Source organism: Glycine max, chromosome 10 (assembly GCF_000004515.6).
Source record: "Glycine max cultivar Williams 82 chromosome 10, Glycine_max_v4.0, whole genome shotgun sequence".
In the NCBI taxonomy this organism is placed as follows: Eukaryota; Viridiplantae; Streptophyta; class Magnoliopsida; order Fabales; family Fabaceae; genus Glycine; species Glycine max.
Window position 1 is genome coordinate 1669539 of NC_038246.2, and position 19610 is coordinate 1689148.

At 34.3% G+C, this 19610-nt stretch overlaps 1 protein-coding gene across 1 annotated transcript; it reads right to left on the reverse strand.

The window, feature by feature from the left end:
• Positions 1-3774: 3774 nt before the first annotated feature.
• LOC100794406 (uncharacterized) lies at positions 3775-19163 on the reverse strand. The gene is made up of 27 exons (XM_006588535.4): positions 18756-19163; positions 18432-18606; positions 18238-18353; positions 15534-15650; positions 15114-15260; positions 14214-14893; positions 13892-14013; positions 13708-13799; positions 13309-13504; positions 13116-13182; positions 12377-12525; positions 12199-12272; positions 11959-12123; positions 11782-11853; positions 11454-11555; positions 11272-11361; positions 10716-10791; positions 10512-10608; positions 10362-10431; positions 9925-10104; positions 9700-9822; positions 9527-9610; positions 7913-8097; positions 7680-7818; positions 7517-7576; positions 7053-7157; positions 3775-4193 (listed from the first exon to the last, which is right to left on the reverse strand). Exons 1-27 carry the CDS (start codon positions 18837-18839, stop codon positions 4080-4082), a joined length of 3681 nt encoding a protein of 1226 aa, XP_006588598.1. The 5' UTR covers positions 18840-19163; the 3' UTR covers positions 3775-4079.
• Positions 19164-19610: the final 447 nt, after the last annotated feature.

Sequence of the window (19610 nt, forward strand, 5' to 3'; positions counted from 1 at the left end):
TTGGAGTGTGTGGAAGTTGGAAATGCCAAATGGGGAATGGCATCATCGCAGATTAGTGATTAGGAATTGAGATACCAAATTGTTTTTGGGGTGGGTAAAAGTGAATATGTTATGTGTGAGAGTGTGAAAGAAAAGAAAAACTGAAAAAAGAGGGCACACACATTGATGATGTATGACGCAGCGCAGTGGGGGCAGTTTTAGGATGAGTCTAGTCTCGCGGTCAGTGTCTAATCCAAATTTATTTTTCATTGTATGTAACCCACTCACGATAACTAAGGCTAAATCCGTTAAATGATATTTAAAAAACTTTCAATCACGTTTTTCTTGTCTTTTATTTTTATTTCAATATAACCGTGTTTGTTTTTCTTCATATAAATTAGAATAATTTTAAGTTAATGTTATAATTAAATAATGTGTTCGGGAATGAAACTAGAGTTTACACCAATTCAGTCAAACACAATTAGTAAATCGCTGATTCTTTAAGCAAATTTATGATAATTTTAATTTCTGATTATGTATTGGGAAAATACTTTATTATGAGATGTAAAAAAAATTAGTGATTTTTTAAAGATATTTTAACAATATTTACACTTTGAAAAAATTAATCTACTACCATGAGAAGAATGTTCAAAGCCTTCACACAAAAAAGGAAGAATGCTCAGTGCACGATTAATATACTGTTACACGGGAAAAAAAATTAAGAGTTACTACAAATTTAATGAATAAAAATATTAAATATTTTTAAACTTAATTAGAGATAGATGTATTTTTCAATTTATTACATCAGAGAGTAGTCATACTTGCGGTGGTGATGTGTTGTTGTTGATCCAATTTTATTTTTTTTACATAGTAAAAATTAATATTGTTTCTCTTTCATAGTTTCATTAAATAAATTATTTTTATTCATGATGTGATTATAAGATAATCTTATGTCAATAGTTTCAATTTATAATGAGGATATGTAATTTCTACATTGCGATTATCCAGGAACTAATTCTAAATCTTATTTTTATCAAAAAATAGATTGATCAGACAAATTATTTTTCTGTTAAATTTTTCATCATTTTAAAAAAATTAACTATTTTTAAGCTATGAATATTATATAGTTGACTTCATTAAATTAGTGTTTTGATTGTCTTTCCAAGCAAAACTCCAAAATGATCTTTGCAATAAACCTCTTCAAACTCCTGTCATTTGGCTATGGAGTACTTCCAAAGTGCAGAAGCGGCAAAATCTCTGAAGCATGTGAACCTGTTGCAGTCTGAGAACCAAGTCGTTGATGAAGTAGCAGTAAACTGTGATGGTTCAGTCTCAGTTGATGGAACCATTGCTGGGTGTGGAGAAGTTGTTAGAGACCACTTGGGAGGCTTCTTGTGTGGTTTTGAATTTCCACCTTCTTGTATTGTTAATGCTTTACGAGCTGATTTAGCTCAGACCCATTTTCCTATAAATTTTTAAGCCTCCTTTGAATGCAATTCACAAAAAAAATAAAATAAAAAATCTTATGTATAGAACACTACAACTATCTTCTTTGATATAGGATATTACAAGAGATAACTCAGAAGAAAAGAAGTTTTCGCAAAACTTAGAAAGATTGGGCGCTTGTTCAACAAAGACTATATCCTCGTATAAGAGTCTTTATGTATTTATAAGCTCCTTGCATAAATTAGCCGTTGAAGGGATTCTTAAATACTATTCCATACTCTAATTTAAAATTATATTAATTTGTCTTTCAAAACTAATTTTTTGAATTAAAAATAAAATAATGGTACAATATAATATTTTTAATTAGTCGAAGATTAAGTTAGATTCACTTAAACACGGCACAATCCATATCACAAATGCTGTATAGATTTATGAAGTGTTTATCCTTTTTTAATATTTTATTTATTTTCAATTTGCCTCCAAATAAATCAATATCAATATACATTCATACATAGTTAATTAAAAACAAAATAACAATCATCAAATAAAAATGCATACCTCAAATCAAAATACTTCATTTAAACCCAACATGACCATCAAATTTTAAAAAAAAATTAATTATCACGATCTAAATTATTTAAATTATCATTATTACTCTTCTTTAAGATTATTACTAATGAATGATATAGGACTAGTTTGTTTAAATTTAAAATAAATAATTTTAAAAAAAATACGTTTAAATAAACAGATAGAATTTATTTATTAAAATAAATAAATAAAAAATATTTTTTTAACAGAAGTAATTTAGAGAATCACACTAACTCATGTGTGCACATACTTTAAGTTTCCAATGACTAAAATCTATTTAATTCATCATAAATATTTCTAAAAATATTTATCCCGGTAATCAAATAACTGATATTTTTATTACAATAAATATTTTTTTTAACTCATAGAAGTTAGATTCTCTCGTCTCCATGACAATAATTTTGTAAGATTCATAGTTAAAAAAATTTCTCAAACATTTTTTCTTGTAAATCTATTTTTGAAAGCCATTTCGAGTTTTTTATTTTTTTAAAAAGCCTTTCTGATATTTTAATTTTCAAAAAGATTTTTCCATGTATGTACTTGTCAATTATTTTCACTTTGAGAGGTATCAATTTTATTTAGTATTTCAATTTAGAGGCATATTAATTTTGTCCGCTCTTTAAGAAATGCAAACTATAATCATGGGCTAAATTATTTAAAATGAGCAATTTGCTTTAGAATTAGAGGTAACAAATCCCAATTAATTAAAATTCAATAATTAATTAATATAACATGTGTTCAAACATCAACATGATCAACTAAAATTTTCTTTCCCTTTCATAAAAAAAACTAAAATTTTCTTTAACAATGTTCTTCAAATACTTTTTTAATTGGTTAAAATTCATTAAAAATCACGTAATAAAAAAGAGAACAATCGTACGTCAAAAAAAAGAGAAAAAGAAAGAACAATTAAATATGATATGAAAGAGAAAAAGAAAGAACAATTAAATATGATATGAAAGCCACAAAATTGTCATTTTGAATAAATTCTGACCAAAGAAAAAGAAATAGTATATTTAAAAGAGTGTGTTTCTACTTAACATTTTTCTTGCTTAGATACAACATGGAAATCACATTGTAACACATGAAAATCACTAATCAGAATCCGTCATACACAGGATGCTTAAACCTCAGTCCAACTGAATCTGTTTCCACGCACCTCACAAAACATTAAAATACTAAAGTAGACTAAAAAAGCCTCTTAAAAACATAATAAAAGGCAAGAAAATTAATTTTCAGCAAAAAAAAAGGCAACAACATTAATAATGAATTCACTACAAACATTAATTGTTGATGTAGAATCTGCCTTACCACATATTTTAACACAAATACCATCTAAGAGAAATTCAACTTTAGAAACATCATGCGGACATAAACAGCAAGCAGAGGAATCCAGTCATAAACGAGACAGAATCAAACTAACTTAAAACATAGTAATTCACAATCATCAATGATAATTTCATGGACAGACAGAACAGACACACTGCGGGAAAGTGATCATTTCTAATAAGAGTAGGATATTCGGCCATGAACTCAATCAACGAACTCTAGTATAACTAAACTTTCCATTTCCAGAAGACAATAGAAAAGCAATGATCAAGGTAATTTAAAATCAAATTGAACAAAGACAGCATATTCACTTTCCATGATGGATGTGCAGAAAAGTGTGCATATAATTTTCAGATATACACTTTTTTATCCAGGGATGGGGGTTTTACACTGCAAAGCACAAATACAATGTCATACGATTTGTTAGTGGAATTAGCAAAAATTATACTTGTTTTTAAAAATTAACTGGGTATTTACAAGCCGAGAGCAGAGTTGGATCAGAAGGGGACCTAACGTTAAGCTTGACCTCAGTGAATTTGTCAAACAAATTATACTTTGAAAAAAATTGGAGGCAGATCGTGAGGGTTGGAGGGAGGGGAAAAAGGGAAAACCTACGACACAATAAAGGCATTGCCAATGATGGGATTTTCACATCAATTGGTCACTTCTGACCTTGTTACACACACCATTTAGGTGATAGAAGAATTGCCTAACCAATAAATGCTATACAGGAAGCTTTACATGAAATAGCTCAAAGATCTCATTTTTCTTGATCCACCTTCTCCGTAAAGGTCGTTCCATTGGAGTAGTTCATTCATGTTTGTTGACTCCGATGATACACTAACACAAACCTGCATAAATGCATACATATGAAACATTATACACTACCCTTGCTGGCCATAAAATGGACTCTCATGAAATTAACTCCCAGGTGTCAATGGCATTGTACATTTTGAATTATGCAATGGTGAAAAGGTTTAGATTTTGTTGATATATGTATTGCAAACACACACACACACATTTAAGCATCCCAACAATTCACTGTTTTAAAGGAACTGGAACAACCTACTCCACGATTTGTGCACTACAAAAACCAAACAACAATATGCATAATCCAGAGTTTGAGTTCCACCTATGGCAAACAACCCATCAAACTTTTCTTTGTCATTGATTTCTTAGCACAACCTCTCTGACCACTTGTGCCTTCATGTGTTTCCTTGTTTCTGAGTTCCTTCTCTTCCTTGTTTTCTTTGTTCCTGCCTGTTCTTCTCAACGTTTCTGTTTTCATTTCTGTTCTTTCCTGTTTTCCATTATTTACGGTGTCTATGTGATTCTATTTGTTTTTGTCCACTCTCCCTCAATTTTTTGGTTTGCTCCTCAGTGACACTAACTTTTCTCTTTGCACTTAGTGATTCTAGAATAATGGCAAATGAAGGTGTTGATAATCAGAGTTCCTGGACTGGTGGCAAGACATCCCCAGAGTCCAACATTGCCACTAAATGGAAGAAAATGACATGAAAACTATTGTGTACAATTACAATTGTGGAAAAAAATTAAAAGAGGGATTACGAAAGCAGAAGCCAGACAACTACTGATGGGGAAGATAAGTAATGTTGCAACTTGCACCAATTAGAGAAGGGTTGTGATTTGTGAACATGTGTGTGAGCAAGATAAAGAAGCAAATTGCATAGAGATTCCAGATGTGAGGGATCTTGACCTTGACAAGTTGGAATGTGGTTAAACTGAGGAGGAACTTGACAAACCTAACGGAAATTAAAGCACCTAGTAGTATTATAAAAGGAGGGGGAGGAGGGGGGCACAAATGTTGCTAAGAAAAGGCCAATGAATTTGTTTCTTAGAAAACCAGCAACAGTCATAGAAAAGGAAAAGGGAGGTTGCGGGAAACTAACATAAGAGAGGCATGCAACAAATGAGAAAGAGCTAGGGTCCCTCAATATATATCTTGGTTTCAATATCATTAAATGTTATCAAATTGAAGAACTTCAAAGAAAAGCTTACAAATGTTGGAAGTTTTGGTCAAATTTGCAAGCTATACAAGATATTACGTCACAAGAGTTCCAATTCCCAACAATGAGGTGGAGTATTCTAAATCTGTTTGTAGAAGGATTAGGGGGAAAAACAAGGCTGCTCCCTTATGTTAGATGTAAGGACTGATGGGAAGGAAAGACGTTTGATCAATTTCTTGGTAAACTCTCCCATTGGAACAATATTTTTAAGCAATTATCGATTGATGGATCTAAACTTGTGAAGACTGGCAATAACAGTTTGTGCTGCTTGATTCTCTTCTGGAGAAGTTTGAAGGAGGAAAAATTTTCAAGGTATCATTAATGATGGAAGCAACTATGTTTTAGTCAGTAAATGTTGGATGATAAAATACATCATTAACCAGCTCCTTGTGCAACCCATTCTGTAGTCCATACTCCATACACTTAATCCTTGCAGACAGTGAAAAGCTTCCTTTGATAAAGAAGACAATTCAAAGGGAATGACTCTTGTTGTCTTTAGTTTTTAACTAGAGTCATTTAAGTACCTTGGGCTTGTTGAGGCACTTCACAAAAAAGAAGGAATTGGCAAAGCATGCAATCACTCTATTTGCTACTTACCATTCATTTTGGTGTGATTTATACAAAGTAAGCTCCCCTTATTCGAGTGAGTCAACCAATTAATGGTGACAAAAACCAGCTATGGCTTAAACTTTTTAAGAAATCGATACGGCAAGAAATAGTTAATGTTAACAATATGAAGTTGTTCAACAACATCAAAAGAAACAAAGATGTGCTTACCATCAACGATAACAGATGAACTAGCCAACATCATAACCCAATACATGTGGCTTGTTATGAAGCACTGATTCCAACACATATCAGGACACGGATAATGTCCAAAATATATTTTAGTCCATACAAATATGATGTATGTTTTTAGTCCCTAAAAGATAAATGTGTCAGATGTGATCTTTGTCCTTCACAAAAATCTGTGTCCTTTTGGCTCCTCATTTATGAAAATAAAGACCACACACAACACATTTCCATCAACAAGGGATTAAAAGGAGATAATTTATTTTTTAGGGACTAACAGCAAACATTTCCTATTTGTAGGGGACTAAAAACATATTTAACCTATTTAATTTTGAAGAATTGAAGGGAGAGAAGGAATAGGGATATACCTCACTAGATGACAATGTAAATGACTACATTAGGGAGGAAAAGTAGTAGGAGGATTAGATTTTTAATTTAGCTTTGTCTTGTTCTTAGTCAATTTATTGTTAGTCGATAGTTTCTAATTTCAAGTGACCTTATGAGGCTTGTGATATTATCCTTCAAGTTGTTACCTTAGATTAATTTTATTTATTGTTCTTGACAAATATTTTATTTATTTATTTATTTATTATAATCAGCAGTCAGCAGTTTTTTCTAGTGTGCATGTGTCAAGTCACCTTGCTTCTTTTAGGATAAAAAGATGTGGAACAGTGCATGAGGCTCCCTCTGCCGTGGGGTTAAAGCAGAGTCACATGTCATATATACACAATCTTGCCCTATTGACCCAAAAATGTTTGCAAGACTTAAACCCAGACCAACCAGGTCACAAGGCAGCAATCTTATTGTTGTGCTATGCAATGGCTCACCCACTATTCCAAAGAGAATAAATTGTAAAGAAAATTCATAGATAATGAAATAAAACTAATATACCTGCTCATGTGCATATATAAAATCTTCCATCTTTAAGGGACGAATGTCGGTACTGCTACACAACTGAGGTAATGGTTGGTTCTCAGTCAATGCTAAGCTTCTCTCCTGAAATACATTTCATGTCAAAGTGAGTAAGAGATTGCCAAGCTCTGAACTATTATTTTTTTTTTGAACAGCAAGCTCTGAACTATTATGCAAGTATAACTTCGGTTTTCTTAAAATACACTCAAGATGTAGCTTTCCAAAATCCTCCTTTTAAAAATGAGTATACGTTAGCAAATCCCCCACCCCCGCCCCCCATATATGTGTGTTTGAAAAGAACTAATCTTGACTATATAACCTAAGTCAACAGTCAATATTAGATTTAAGAAAAATAATTTTAGTCATCCATATATGGTTGTATGACCAAGACCAACTCCTCTCACTTCTCACTAGATACACCCTCATACACACATATCACTAACCTTCTTTTCCTTCTCCAAGATCTCTCTTATTGGACAGTGAGCTGCTGTGACACATAGATTCTGCAGTGAAAAGATAACAATGAGTCAATGAGTATTTCATGTAAAATCATGTCATCTTCCCCAGCGATCAAGAATTGAAGTAGAAGATACATAGAAATACAACCTTTAGGTCACTCCCAGAATATCCATCAGTCATATTTGCTATTGCTTCGAAATCAACATCAGGTGCCAATTCTTCTTTTGCTAAAATAACACTAACAATTTTTTCTCTGTTTGGAGCATCGGGCAAATTAACCATCAATCTACAATTTTTTTCAAGAAAGAACACAAATTAGCATAGATCTCATTTGTGAAACACGAAATAAAAGAAGCTGACATCAAACATAATGAGTTTACCTTCGTGGAAGTCTCCTAATAACAGCCTCATCAAGATCAAAAGGTCTATTTGTAGCCGCAAGAACAAGTATACGCTCTTTATCTTTTGTTCGCAAACCATCCCAATTAACCATGAATTCATTCTTCATTTTACGCATAGCCTCATGCTCACCAGGATTTTCACGTCTTCCTAACATACTATCAACCTGCCATCAGTAACACAGCAAATCAAACACAGATAATTGAAACTAAGAATATCCGTAGAAGCTACCAAAGAAAAACACTAGATTTGAATATGTTTAAGCCTTGATTTTTTTCTTTTCTGAATGCTTAGAATTGAAAATTTGGAGCTCATTTAAGCAATTACCTCTGTAGATAACAATCACAAACTATATGCTAAGGTATTCAGTAAAAAAATCAGCTTCACTATTGAGCTTTTGGTTCTGATCTGTTTAGAATTTATTTCAAATCACAACCCACCAGTTCTTTTAACCCAATTTATAACAAACACTGTTAGATGTACTATTGCCTCTCTCCTTCAGCTTCACAATTCCCTAAGCAGCTAAGCCCTTCTTTTAACCCACAATGTATTAGCAAATGTAAAACCTAATTTACCACTCCAAAGCCCTCCATTATTTTCCCCATCACATTGCAAGCCATGAATGCCTTCAGCGGATAGCTTTACCCAGTCTCTCCACATTAGATTCTCATATGTATCCTCTCAACCAACCCATCAATGGTTTGCCTGAAGTGATTTTCTTAATTTCTTCCCCAAAGACATGAAAACTCTGGCTCCATTGGCAAAATCATATCAATTTAGATTTGAGTTCTCATTGTCTTCAATTGGATCTTTAAATAATGTGATAAGGACTTGGGTATTATGGGGCGCCTAAGCCCCATATCGAGTAGTATGGGATACTTGGTGGAGTATTTAAGTGTTTGGTTCTCCTCCCTTAACAACTATCTTTTAAGAGTGGGTTCTTCAAGTGCTAAGCTGCTTATCATAATGGTTAACAGTTTATGCAAGGTATATGAGAAAAGTAGAAACTCTTATGTAAAGTCTAGCCTTTGCAGTAGTTAATACATCTATTTGGAAGGCCATGGAAACTCCACCTAAATCTGGGACATTGAGAAATTAGTGAATTGTATAGAAAACAGTTGAAACTTCAAAGAGATCGGGAATTTTTTGCCCAAAATCACAAGCCTCAAACCAATCACGTTTGTTAATTACACCAGCAAAAATCCAAGTTGCATGTTCATGTTAAGGAGTTTACATTGGTATTTATACCAAGATATATTATACGGCAAGCTACCCCTTCAAAAGCCAAACAAAGAAACCAGTTAAGGGAAACTGCAAAAATAGGGTCATATGTACATCATCTAAACCATTAAGCATCCTCAGCTATTACATCTTCGTCATGCTGAGCTGATATTCCACATTAGCATGACATGTCAACAGCCACAAGTTACAACTTACATGACCATAAAACCACCCTTTAAATAGTGAGAATGACAAAACAAAAAATTATAGACTGAACTGACAACACAAATGGACATTATAAAACGGTCAAAATGTAAAGAAATTTAGAATATTTAAAACAAAGTAAAAAAAAGGAAGATATATGTTATACCAACCTCATCAACAAAAATAACACTTGGAGCAATTTTGCTGGCCAGAGAAAAGACTGCTTTGACATATTTTTCTCCTTCACCAAACCACTGCAACAAAAAAACAATATCTATCCTGTCACTTATGAATGAAAGGAAATACAAAGTAGAGCAAAACTGTTTAAATTTGCAACTAATACCTTGGACGTAATGCTGGACATTGAAATGTTAATAAAATTTGCTCCAGCTTCAGTTGCTACAGCCTTTGCAAGCATTGTTTTTCCTGTGCCAGGAGGGCCAAAAAGCAATATTCCTTTGCAAGGCTATACCCAAAGTAATTACAATTAGGTGCTACACACATGGCATGATCTACTCAACAATTTCTTTCACAAGTCATTTAAACAACTAAAATGAAAATCTTTCACCTTAGCCAGCTGTCCTTTGCCAAACAATTCAGGCCTCTGAAGAGGAAGCATGACTAATTCCTTCAAGGTTTCCTTAACATTTTCTAAAGCTCCAATATCATCAAATGTGACCCCAATATCAGTCGGTGGAATAACATCAGTAAGTAGTTTTTTCTCAAATTCATTCTCAGTAACCACATCCTGGGAAAACAATTCAATTCAAACCATTACAGTGTAAATAAACTAGAGAAACCAGTATGCTAAATACTTGTGTTAGAATATACGAAAATATCTTAATCTTAGATTAACCTCTAGGAGTAGCTTCCTTATTTTCCTCATCATCTCTTAGGATTGATTACCATATTTCATTATCTTATCAAGATTTGGATTATGATTAGTATATACAAAGGTTAATGCTCTAAATTTTAAAACATGTCAAATAGCTTTTGTTAAATTACCTTAAGTGATTTTTTCATGTTCTTGTTCTCATTTTGAATGCCCTGTAGAATATTATGTCCATACTTAATGCTGCACCAACGAACCAAAAAGTAGTGTTAAAATTAACAATAAAGGGCAGATAAGTTTGCTATATTTGTTCTGAGAACAACCTTTCTGCAGATATTACAAGCTTAGAATCTCTGATTGAAGCTTCAGATGAATGCATAAAATGGTAACTTATAGCCCATCCAATGATCTTCTCCACACCTAGTAAACAGAGTTGACAGAGTATCATCAGTAATATTACAGCAAATCTTGAGATATCATAATTAGCAGGACAAATTATTTCAAACATTAAACAAAAAGAAACTGACTCTCAGTCGTTAGGGTGTGGTCTTTGATGCAGAGAGTCTCAAGGTCAGGGCAATCCAATCCAATTCTGCCAAGAACCTGAATCAATAGAAGAATCTCATCAAATGTTTGACAAATGCAAAGCAAATATAAATTATAAATTGAATATACCAAAGTCAAGCCAGAGACATGATAGAATGGAGCATATTGTAAAAAAATTGTGCATAAGTGGCTTTTTTATTGTGTAAATAGAGCATTTACATATATGATAGCAATAACAGGCCCTGGTAGAAAGGGGCTATGAATATGAACCAAACAACAATTGATTATGGAGGCCAGGATGGGCAGCTTTGAAAACCAAGAAACAGAAAAGAACTTTACCCACACGAACAATCTTTAGAAAGACAAAATTAACCCAGTGGAGAAATTTCCACAAATCAAATGCATGTGATGTCACATGCTCCAAAGGCCCAGAATAACTATTCTCATCCAAGAATAAGCACAAAAACTGGAAACAAACACAAAAAGTGCAGCAAGATAAAGCATTGAATATTATCAAAGAGATGTTGCTAGACTCACTAAGCGAATGCTGACAACATTGGACTGAGCTTTCATAGTTTCAATGTCACAATCTAACTGCTGCTTCCAGTCAGAGAGTAAAGCCTCGTCCTGTACAAGTTTGGAACCAAACAATATATGAATGGTAAATAGCAAGTTAACAACATTATAATTTGCAAAACCAAAATAATATAACATGATACCTGAGGCAACTGTATGGTCACTTTGTTTGGAAAAAGGCGACTAAGTTGCTTCATAACTTTTGAGATTTCTTTGCTTCTATCATGCAGTCTACTAAAGTTATCCTAAACAGAGGATGAAAGGACCAAATTGTAGTAGATGGATAATTGATTCCTTAAGGAACCAGAAAAAACCAAAATATGATGCATGTAATGGTATTAACAAATATTCAGATATCCAACTCAGCCAAAAAAAAAAGGTACAGGGAAAGAAAAGCACTGGAACTTCCATGCTAGAACTTCACCATGCTTTAAATCAAAGTATGAAGAGCAATGGATATGATTCTTGTACCGGAAAAGCAAGATCAAGCAGTGCTGTCTGATTGCTTCCAAACTTGGTAAACAGAAGACTGCCGGGTTGAGTCTGTAAGCATAAAAATGCAGTCATCAAATACAAAACTTTGCTCTACTAATGAGACAACTATAACCAAATGCAAGCTAACAAATTATTATAATAATGAAACAGTACCTTCTCCTTACGATTATCCAACTGGGTGTGAGAACCAACTACCACAACATTTGGTGGCAAGCTTTCAAATTTACTTTTTAAAATTTCATAGTTGCCAATCATTGCCTTCTCTATATCTTTAATGAACAACACGAGTGCACCACTTTTACTCTGATTAGAGACAACCTATAACAGAGACGGGTGTTAAATATTTCTTTAGGAATAGAGACAACTTTTGGACAAGTATGGAACTGGGGCAACCTCAAAGATTTCATTAATTGCAACTTTGTCAAGATCATCCCCTCCAGAGCCGTCTACTCGTAGTAAATGATTTGCTGCATTATGAATCATCAATGAATTATACGTGCCAAAATTATAGCATACAATGTATTAATATGCAGCTTAAGAAACAAAAGTTCAATCAAATACAGTGAATTACCAGAACAGAAGAACCCACGGTCATCTTCACAAAGGCCACCAAGATCATTGCCATCTGGAATTGATTTATCAAACCTAACCCCAATTTTTGAAGACCCGTTATCTTCAAAAGCTAGGAGAACTTTGCCCCGGGAGCCATAGCTTGGTCCCCTGCACAATATAGAAGAACAATAAAATCCATTTCTCAGAAAAACAAAAAAGTAAACTAATGGATTTGAAATAGAAAGAAGTGTTATCAGAAAGAACAGAAGATAAAAGAACAATTAGTGGGAGAATAAAATATCCACCAAAACAAGTAACTAAAAAATGCAAAAAAGAAAAAATAAATAAACAAACACCAAAAGTGTCTAGTCTCTCCACATAACAGAAATTGAAGTTCCTTTGAAACAGCCAAGCAATTCACTAGAGAAGACACAAACACTTTTAACCCGAAAAAAAATGAAGAGATCATTGTGTTCTGCCCCAATGAAATACAGAGGAGAATTGAAAAAAAAAAACATAATATAACCAAACATCTGAACTGAACCAAGAGAAACTGCTCGAGTAAATTTTTTCAAAAGTTATAACCTCTGCAAATGATGACACTTCAGTCACTAAATCATATTACTTTTTGTAGTATATTCACAATGTTTCTTAAAGCCATATTTAAAGAATTTTCATGTATATCCTCCACAAATTAAAAAAAATATTACTCAAACTGTAAAAATATTATGAAGTATAATTCATCCACAACACATTACCTTGAAATATAATTTGGTAACGATGAGACAGCAGAAGGAAAGCTACCAATAAATTTTACTCGATCACCTGCACATTAATCAAGCATCATGCCATGAAAGCCTTCAAAATGCTACCTAACATTACATAAAATAACAAGAAAATAGAAAGTAAATTTGCAGATAGGTGCTCATTTTTTAGGACATAACAGAATACCCTTTTTAAGAGTAGTGCCTTTTGATGATGCACTAGAAATAAGCATGGGTCCCCCAATAATTTCAGCATTAACACTAGAGGCTGGTTTCTTATGTTGTAACATGGCAGTATGGAGATTTTTCTTCCTAGAAAATACAGATGGTTTTTCAGCACAATAACTTTCTTTGGCAGAATCAACTTCCTTTGATGGTGATCCCTGAAAAACCAATTGCACAATGAGAACAACTGTGTGTATATTAATCCCAAATCCTAATTTAGCAACAAACAATCTACAGAAGCAAGCAAACAATGCCACTATGCCAGGAAAGATGTGAAGCAACAAAGAATTTAGACTAGTAAGGAAAAATTCTGCAAAACCTCTATAATTGTAACAAAAGCAGAATATCTAAGAAAACATACACCAGGCAGTGAAAGAGAATCCACAATTAGTAGTCTGGCACCAAAATGCTTCACAAGTGCCTTGGACAAAGTCTCCTGGTATATTTCTGAACCTACACAAGAATTATGTAAAATTATATCACTTCTCTACCGCAAGAAGGGGAAAGTAGAAGCATAAACAAAAACTATGGAACTACGGAACTACCTGCAGGACCAGATAACAATATTCGTGGCGACACGGATGGGAGGTCTGAAGCATATTTTCCAAAGCCATTGCACTTCAAATGAATAAATGTAGAAGCAATCAAGACGTTCTTTGTAGTATCACTGCAATAATACAAAACATCATAACCAAGTAGCTATAAATGATCTCTTATCTATCTCATAACAGTAACTACAAGCTATTCAAGCCAACAATATAGCAACAAAGAATATAAGTGTAGCTATTTGTGACCATAATCAAGGTAAGCATAGTTCAGGTAGCATAATCAAGAGATAAATTAATAACAAGAAGTACTTGTTTGCACCTTAGATAATATGGAAAAGTTTCAAATGAGACATCAATCTTCTCAGCTATGAGAATTCTCTGCTGTAAAATGTCCTTAAATGCTTCCCGCTTGGTTGATGCCAATACTGTTGGGGTATCAACATCTTTAAGAAGTTCTCTTAATTCCCTTCGCCCTTCCAATATCTTGGAAATGCTACCACTTAAATCAAATTCAGGACATGATCCAGTAAGCATGCGCAGTAATGGCCTCAACTCATATGCAGCAGCAGTCATCTTCCCAACATTTGCATCAATATTGGTATCGACTTCCACTGAGTCAAGGTTAGGATTTTCGTTAACAGTGGTAGAGGATGCAAGAACAGTTTTATCAGCAGAAAAATCTCCAGCTGGTTCAGCATTATTGGTGGTATCATTCATTTCATTGTCTGGGATATCATCCCCGCAGCCAGAATGTAGTGATGAAATGTCAGTGTTCTGCACATTCTTGCCAGTTTTAGCAGCAGGTGGTAGGAGAGATAATTCTTTACAAATATTATTAGATAAAGATGCCAATATAGATGCTCCAGCAACAGCAGAAGGGTCTCCAGATCTGGCTTCAACTTGCATTCCATTTAATGGAGCACTCTGGGCTTCCAAAATACTCACGGAAGAAGCTATATCAGCAGTACTAATATTACTATTCGACAGCTGCTGAAAGATCTAAATTCCATGCTAAGGAACCCAAAATATATCAACGAACAAAGTTTAGAATTGAAAAAGTATAGTAGTTTATAATGTAAATACATAAAGCATATGACTAACTGATATCCTCGTAAAAGTGACCACAGATGCATGCCAAGAAAGAAGGAAGGAGGACACAAGAATTAAAAGCGAAAACAGATAAATTCTTCCCAAGGAACCATATGTAAATAAAGGATACATAAGCATACTTGGCAGAAGAACCAAAGACAACCTCATCACCTCCACTTAAAATTAGGCGGGCATTCTTTCTATAAGTCTTTCCATTAACGTGAATAGAACCTTTTCCCCCTGTGATTTCCAGTAATGCACCCGATGAACCTCCACGCTGTGCAGAGTTCAAATGATAACTGTGGTCAGTAATCTAGAAAAACAGAAATGTTTTACAGCAATTTTCTTCGGTCAGGAACATTTTGGGAAGCATCTACGATAATGAGATAAAATTTCATTCTTTTCATTAATATCTTTCACAAAACATCTAAAATAGATTTGTTTTTTGCTTGGCAAATGATTTTTCTGTTATAACAAATCTGAAATAAGATGGACCCATGGTTATTTAGCTGACATTTCAAGTTTCAAAAGATTAAAGAGGAAACTCTACCTCTATGTGGCTCAGCTTGCACAAAACACTACCAATGGTGGGATCTTTAAGCCATAAATTACAATGTCGTCCTTGACCAACGGTGAAGAAAGGTTCAGTCATGCACACATGAGGAGTCTGGAGAAGCATGAATAACAAAAAGATTAATTCCAAACCTACAGCAATACCATCAGAAATGTAAGAGTTAAAGAGAAAACAGAAGAATAAATCAGCTCACGGTCCCCATTTAAAGAGAACGACAAATAGAGCGATATTACAAAGCATCATTATGTTTTTATATACTAAAAATCAAATATAACATTAGTTTTCACTGAGGAGCACCAAATCTTATTTGCTGCTAGGCACCATTGATGATGCAACCTATAATCTGGTAGTGAGTGCAACATGTTATATAGCATAAAACAAGATTTTATCTTGTTGGCTATGCACAATAAAAAAAATCCAAATCTGCCTAAGTTATAAAATTTAACCCCAAATTAAAAGGATGTTGAGACTGCTGTGTTGCATCAGATATTTTTGTTTATCAGTTCTCACCAATTTGCTTCTCCTACATACAGCAACCAAAAAAAAATCCTTATCCCACTAGGTTTGCTTCTCCAACATAGATTGTCATTGTTACAGCTAAGCTCCAAACAGATATGACTAATTCAACTAATCATCTTATTCCACTGAAGAAAAAAAGACTTGGACAACTTAGGCCTGTCGTTCCAATCTTATAACTTAGGGGGCATTTGTTTCAAGGTATAATATTGTATTCTCAGGAATATTATGCCCAAAAATATTATTCACGAGAACATGTTTGGTTGACATTTAATTATTTTAAAATTTACTTAATTTTTAAAAAAAGGAAGGAAGAATGGAGTGAGGATAGGTAGTTATTCTAAAAAATAAATTCCATATCCACTCTAAGATACCCAGCTTTCACCATGGGAATAGAAGCAAGAGAAATATGAACATTTTATATTCTAGGCATCAACAACTCTAGAAAATATTTATTCAAGACTTGTACCAAACATGGAAATGTGATACTCCCAAGTTCACTTTTCGAGGAATCCTTTTTTATACCTTAAAAGTTAAAACAAACACAACTTAGCGTAACTCACACCAACCTCCCAAGTTTTGTGTTTATTATGCCACAACACCCCTCGTATCTGGGAAATTAACCTGCATCACTTGCTTAATGTATTCTTCTCAGACACGACACTCTTTTGTACACTTCCTACATCATTTCCACTACTAGAAAACAACACAACAAAAAATTTCAAAACAAGAAAGGATGCCAGTGTAGTGTGTTATAAACACTAATGTCAGGTTATATTTACACTGCACTTGACAATGCAAAACAATGCCTCTTAGAATTTGGGCTTAGGGTTAACTTGACCCAACCCAATTGGCTTGTAAGGTCAAGATTGTTGAAGCCTTTTATAAGGATTATATTGACTATATCTTCAATTGATGTGAGACTGAAATTAGGCAACCCAAAGAGACTGCACTAAAGGCAGGCTAGGGACAACTGCAATTAAGGCAACTATCCAACAATGTTTTTAGCAAATTCAGTTAGCTCGAAGAATTTCAGAGAGCCCAGCATGCAGAAAGCATTAGCTATCTACCAATACTACGATCTAGGGGTGTTTGCAGTACGGTTTGGTGCACTTTAAATTATTTATGAAATCCAAACCAATATTTTGTAGGTTGGTTCGATTCAGTTTTTGCGGTTTGAAAATTCTGCTAGTAAGTATTAAAAAATGCTTAAAAAGCTTGTTACTATTTGGACAAAACATGAATAATAACTAGTTCAACCATCAATGGTATAAATGGACAACAAAAGTTTCAACAATTGAACTTAAAGTAAAACAGTAATTGTTTTCAAGTTGAATAATACTTGAATAATAATCATTCAACTTAAAAGTAAAAACAATACATAATACTTATTTCCAACTTCCAACAACAGAACAATACATAAAATAGTAAAACTTCATAATACTTGCTTCCAACCATGAAAATTTAGAACATAGATATCCACAACAAAACACTAATTGCAACAATAGTTTCTAGGGGTGTTCGCGATGTGGTTTGGTTTGGTTTCCACATGTCAAACCGCTAACCAAACCAAACCAAACCGCACGGTTTGGAAAATAAAAAAACCAAACCAATGACAAAAATCGGATTTTGTGGTTTTCGGCTTTTTGGGTCGGTTTTTGGTTTTACGCTCGGTTTGGTTTGGTTCTACTATGATCATCACTTCGAAGGTGAGAGAGCCATGGGGCTACAGAAAGTTTGCTGCTTTGCACTCTTAGGCCACATATTCAAACCTTGGAAACAGCCTTTCTGCTTCCAAGTGGATAAAGCAGCTGCATACATCTATACTTGTACACGGTGGGAGCCTCATGCCAATGCCATGAGTCGCCCTAACTAGAATCACAATTTCATAAACCCAACCACAACATTAAGGCTTCGGAGGCCTAAGCAACCGCAATGCCAGCTGCCTCGGCGGCTTTTGCCTCTAATTTTTCCATGATTCCATTGATCTCAACACAACCAAAGTTTAAAACCTTGACAAGAATATAGAAATGCAAGACAACAAGCCCTAGGTCAGCAAACTCCCTAGACTTTATACAAAACTAAAACCCCAGGATCTGATTAGACCATGCACCTCATTCCCAGAAAATCTCAAGTAAACAGTAAAACTCTCAGAAGCAAAAACCTTAGAACACTGAGAGAGAAGCTTTCCCCATGCAGTCTTGGGGCACGATTTCGCAGCACGTTTCTTCACGCTCCTTGGGGGAAGACCAGCCACCTTCGATTTCTCCGCAGTTTCACCTGAGGTTTCCACAAATTAATAAATTCAACCAATGCAAAAACCGCATACATGCACAGAACAAATAACAAAAAACGCACCTGCACACAGTGGAGGCACCAAAGCCTCGCCTTCAGAAGGAGACTTATCACAAACACCCGCGACCTTCAACGACGCCGTATCTGGCAGATCAGAGGGTCGTAGCTCCGGTTCCCCAGATTCATTTCCGGTTCCAGATTCGTTGACCGGAGCCGCCACAGAGGAATCCTCAGACACCTAAGTCACCACAAACAAACAAAGAATCGATTAATTTCAAGACCTACCCATCTCGAATTGAGGTTCAAATCGGATACCCAGATGAGGAACAAGGGAATCCGCATCGAATATGAGAGGTGGGTAGCGAAGAAGGTGAGGAAAGTTTGTACCTTGGATCGTTTGGTGTTGGACGCAGAAGAAGGCGAAGAGAGAGAACGCTTGGAAGAAGAGGCGCCGCGTCTGGTTTCGACCATGGTGGTGGCTGTTGTGACGGCGAAGAGAGATGAAAGAGGGAACAACAGGCTACGACCGAGGAATAGGAGGATGATTTGTGAGTCAGATCATGCAAATGTTGTGAAGATTTGTGTGTTGGTGTTTTTATAGGAGAGAAGAAGGGATAAACAAAAAGTTTAATAATTAATTCGTATGATTATGATTTCTTCTTTTTTGGTTGTTGATTGTTGCCACTTTTAAATACAGGGAGAGAGAGAGGTGAAGTGGGGAGTAGAAAAAGAGGTAGTTGTGCGGGAGGTTGTAACTTGCAATTTGGCAAATGGGAACCGCAATTTACATGTCGACAAAACGGAATTGCAATTTGCAAAAAAGAATTGGAGGGAGTGAGGGTTAGTGAATGGTTAAATTAGATGAAAATTTACGGTAAGTGTGTGTGAAAGGAAAGGACAAGCAGCCAACCATGCAGTCATTGAGCGTCTGTTGAAGCTGGAGTCTTGTGAGTCAATAGATAATTTTTAATGAATTTCAATCGCATTCTAATGACATTTTTTTAAAGTTTGACTGTTTATTTAATCTTTATACTTGTATAAACTTTGCATTTTAAAATCTTAGAAATTCTGCTTTTAGTCCCAATAAAAAATTATGTTTTAAACTTATAACCAACATAATATACAAGTCTTAATATTTTGAGTTTGTTTGAATTATAGCCTGATCCACTTAACATGGAGTTAAACATGTTAATCCACGGACTTCAGTGGGTTTTTTACATTTTAATATAAAAAATATAATAC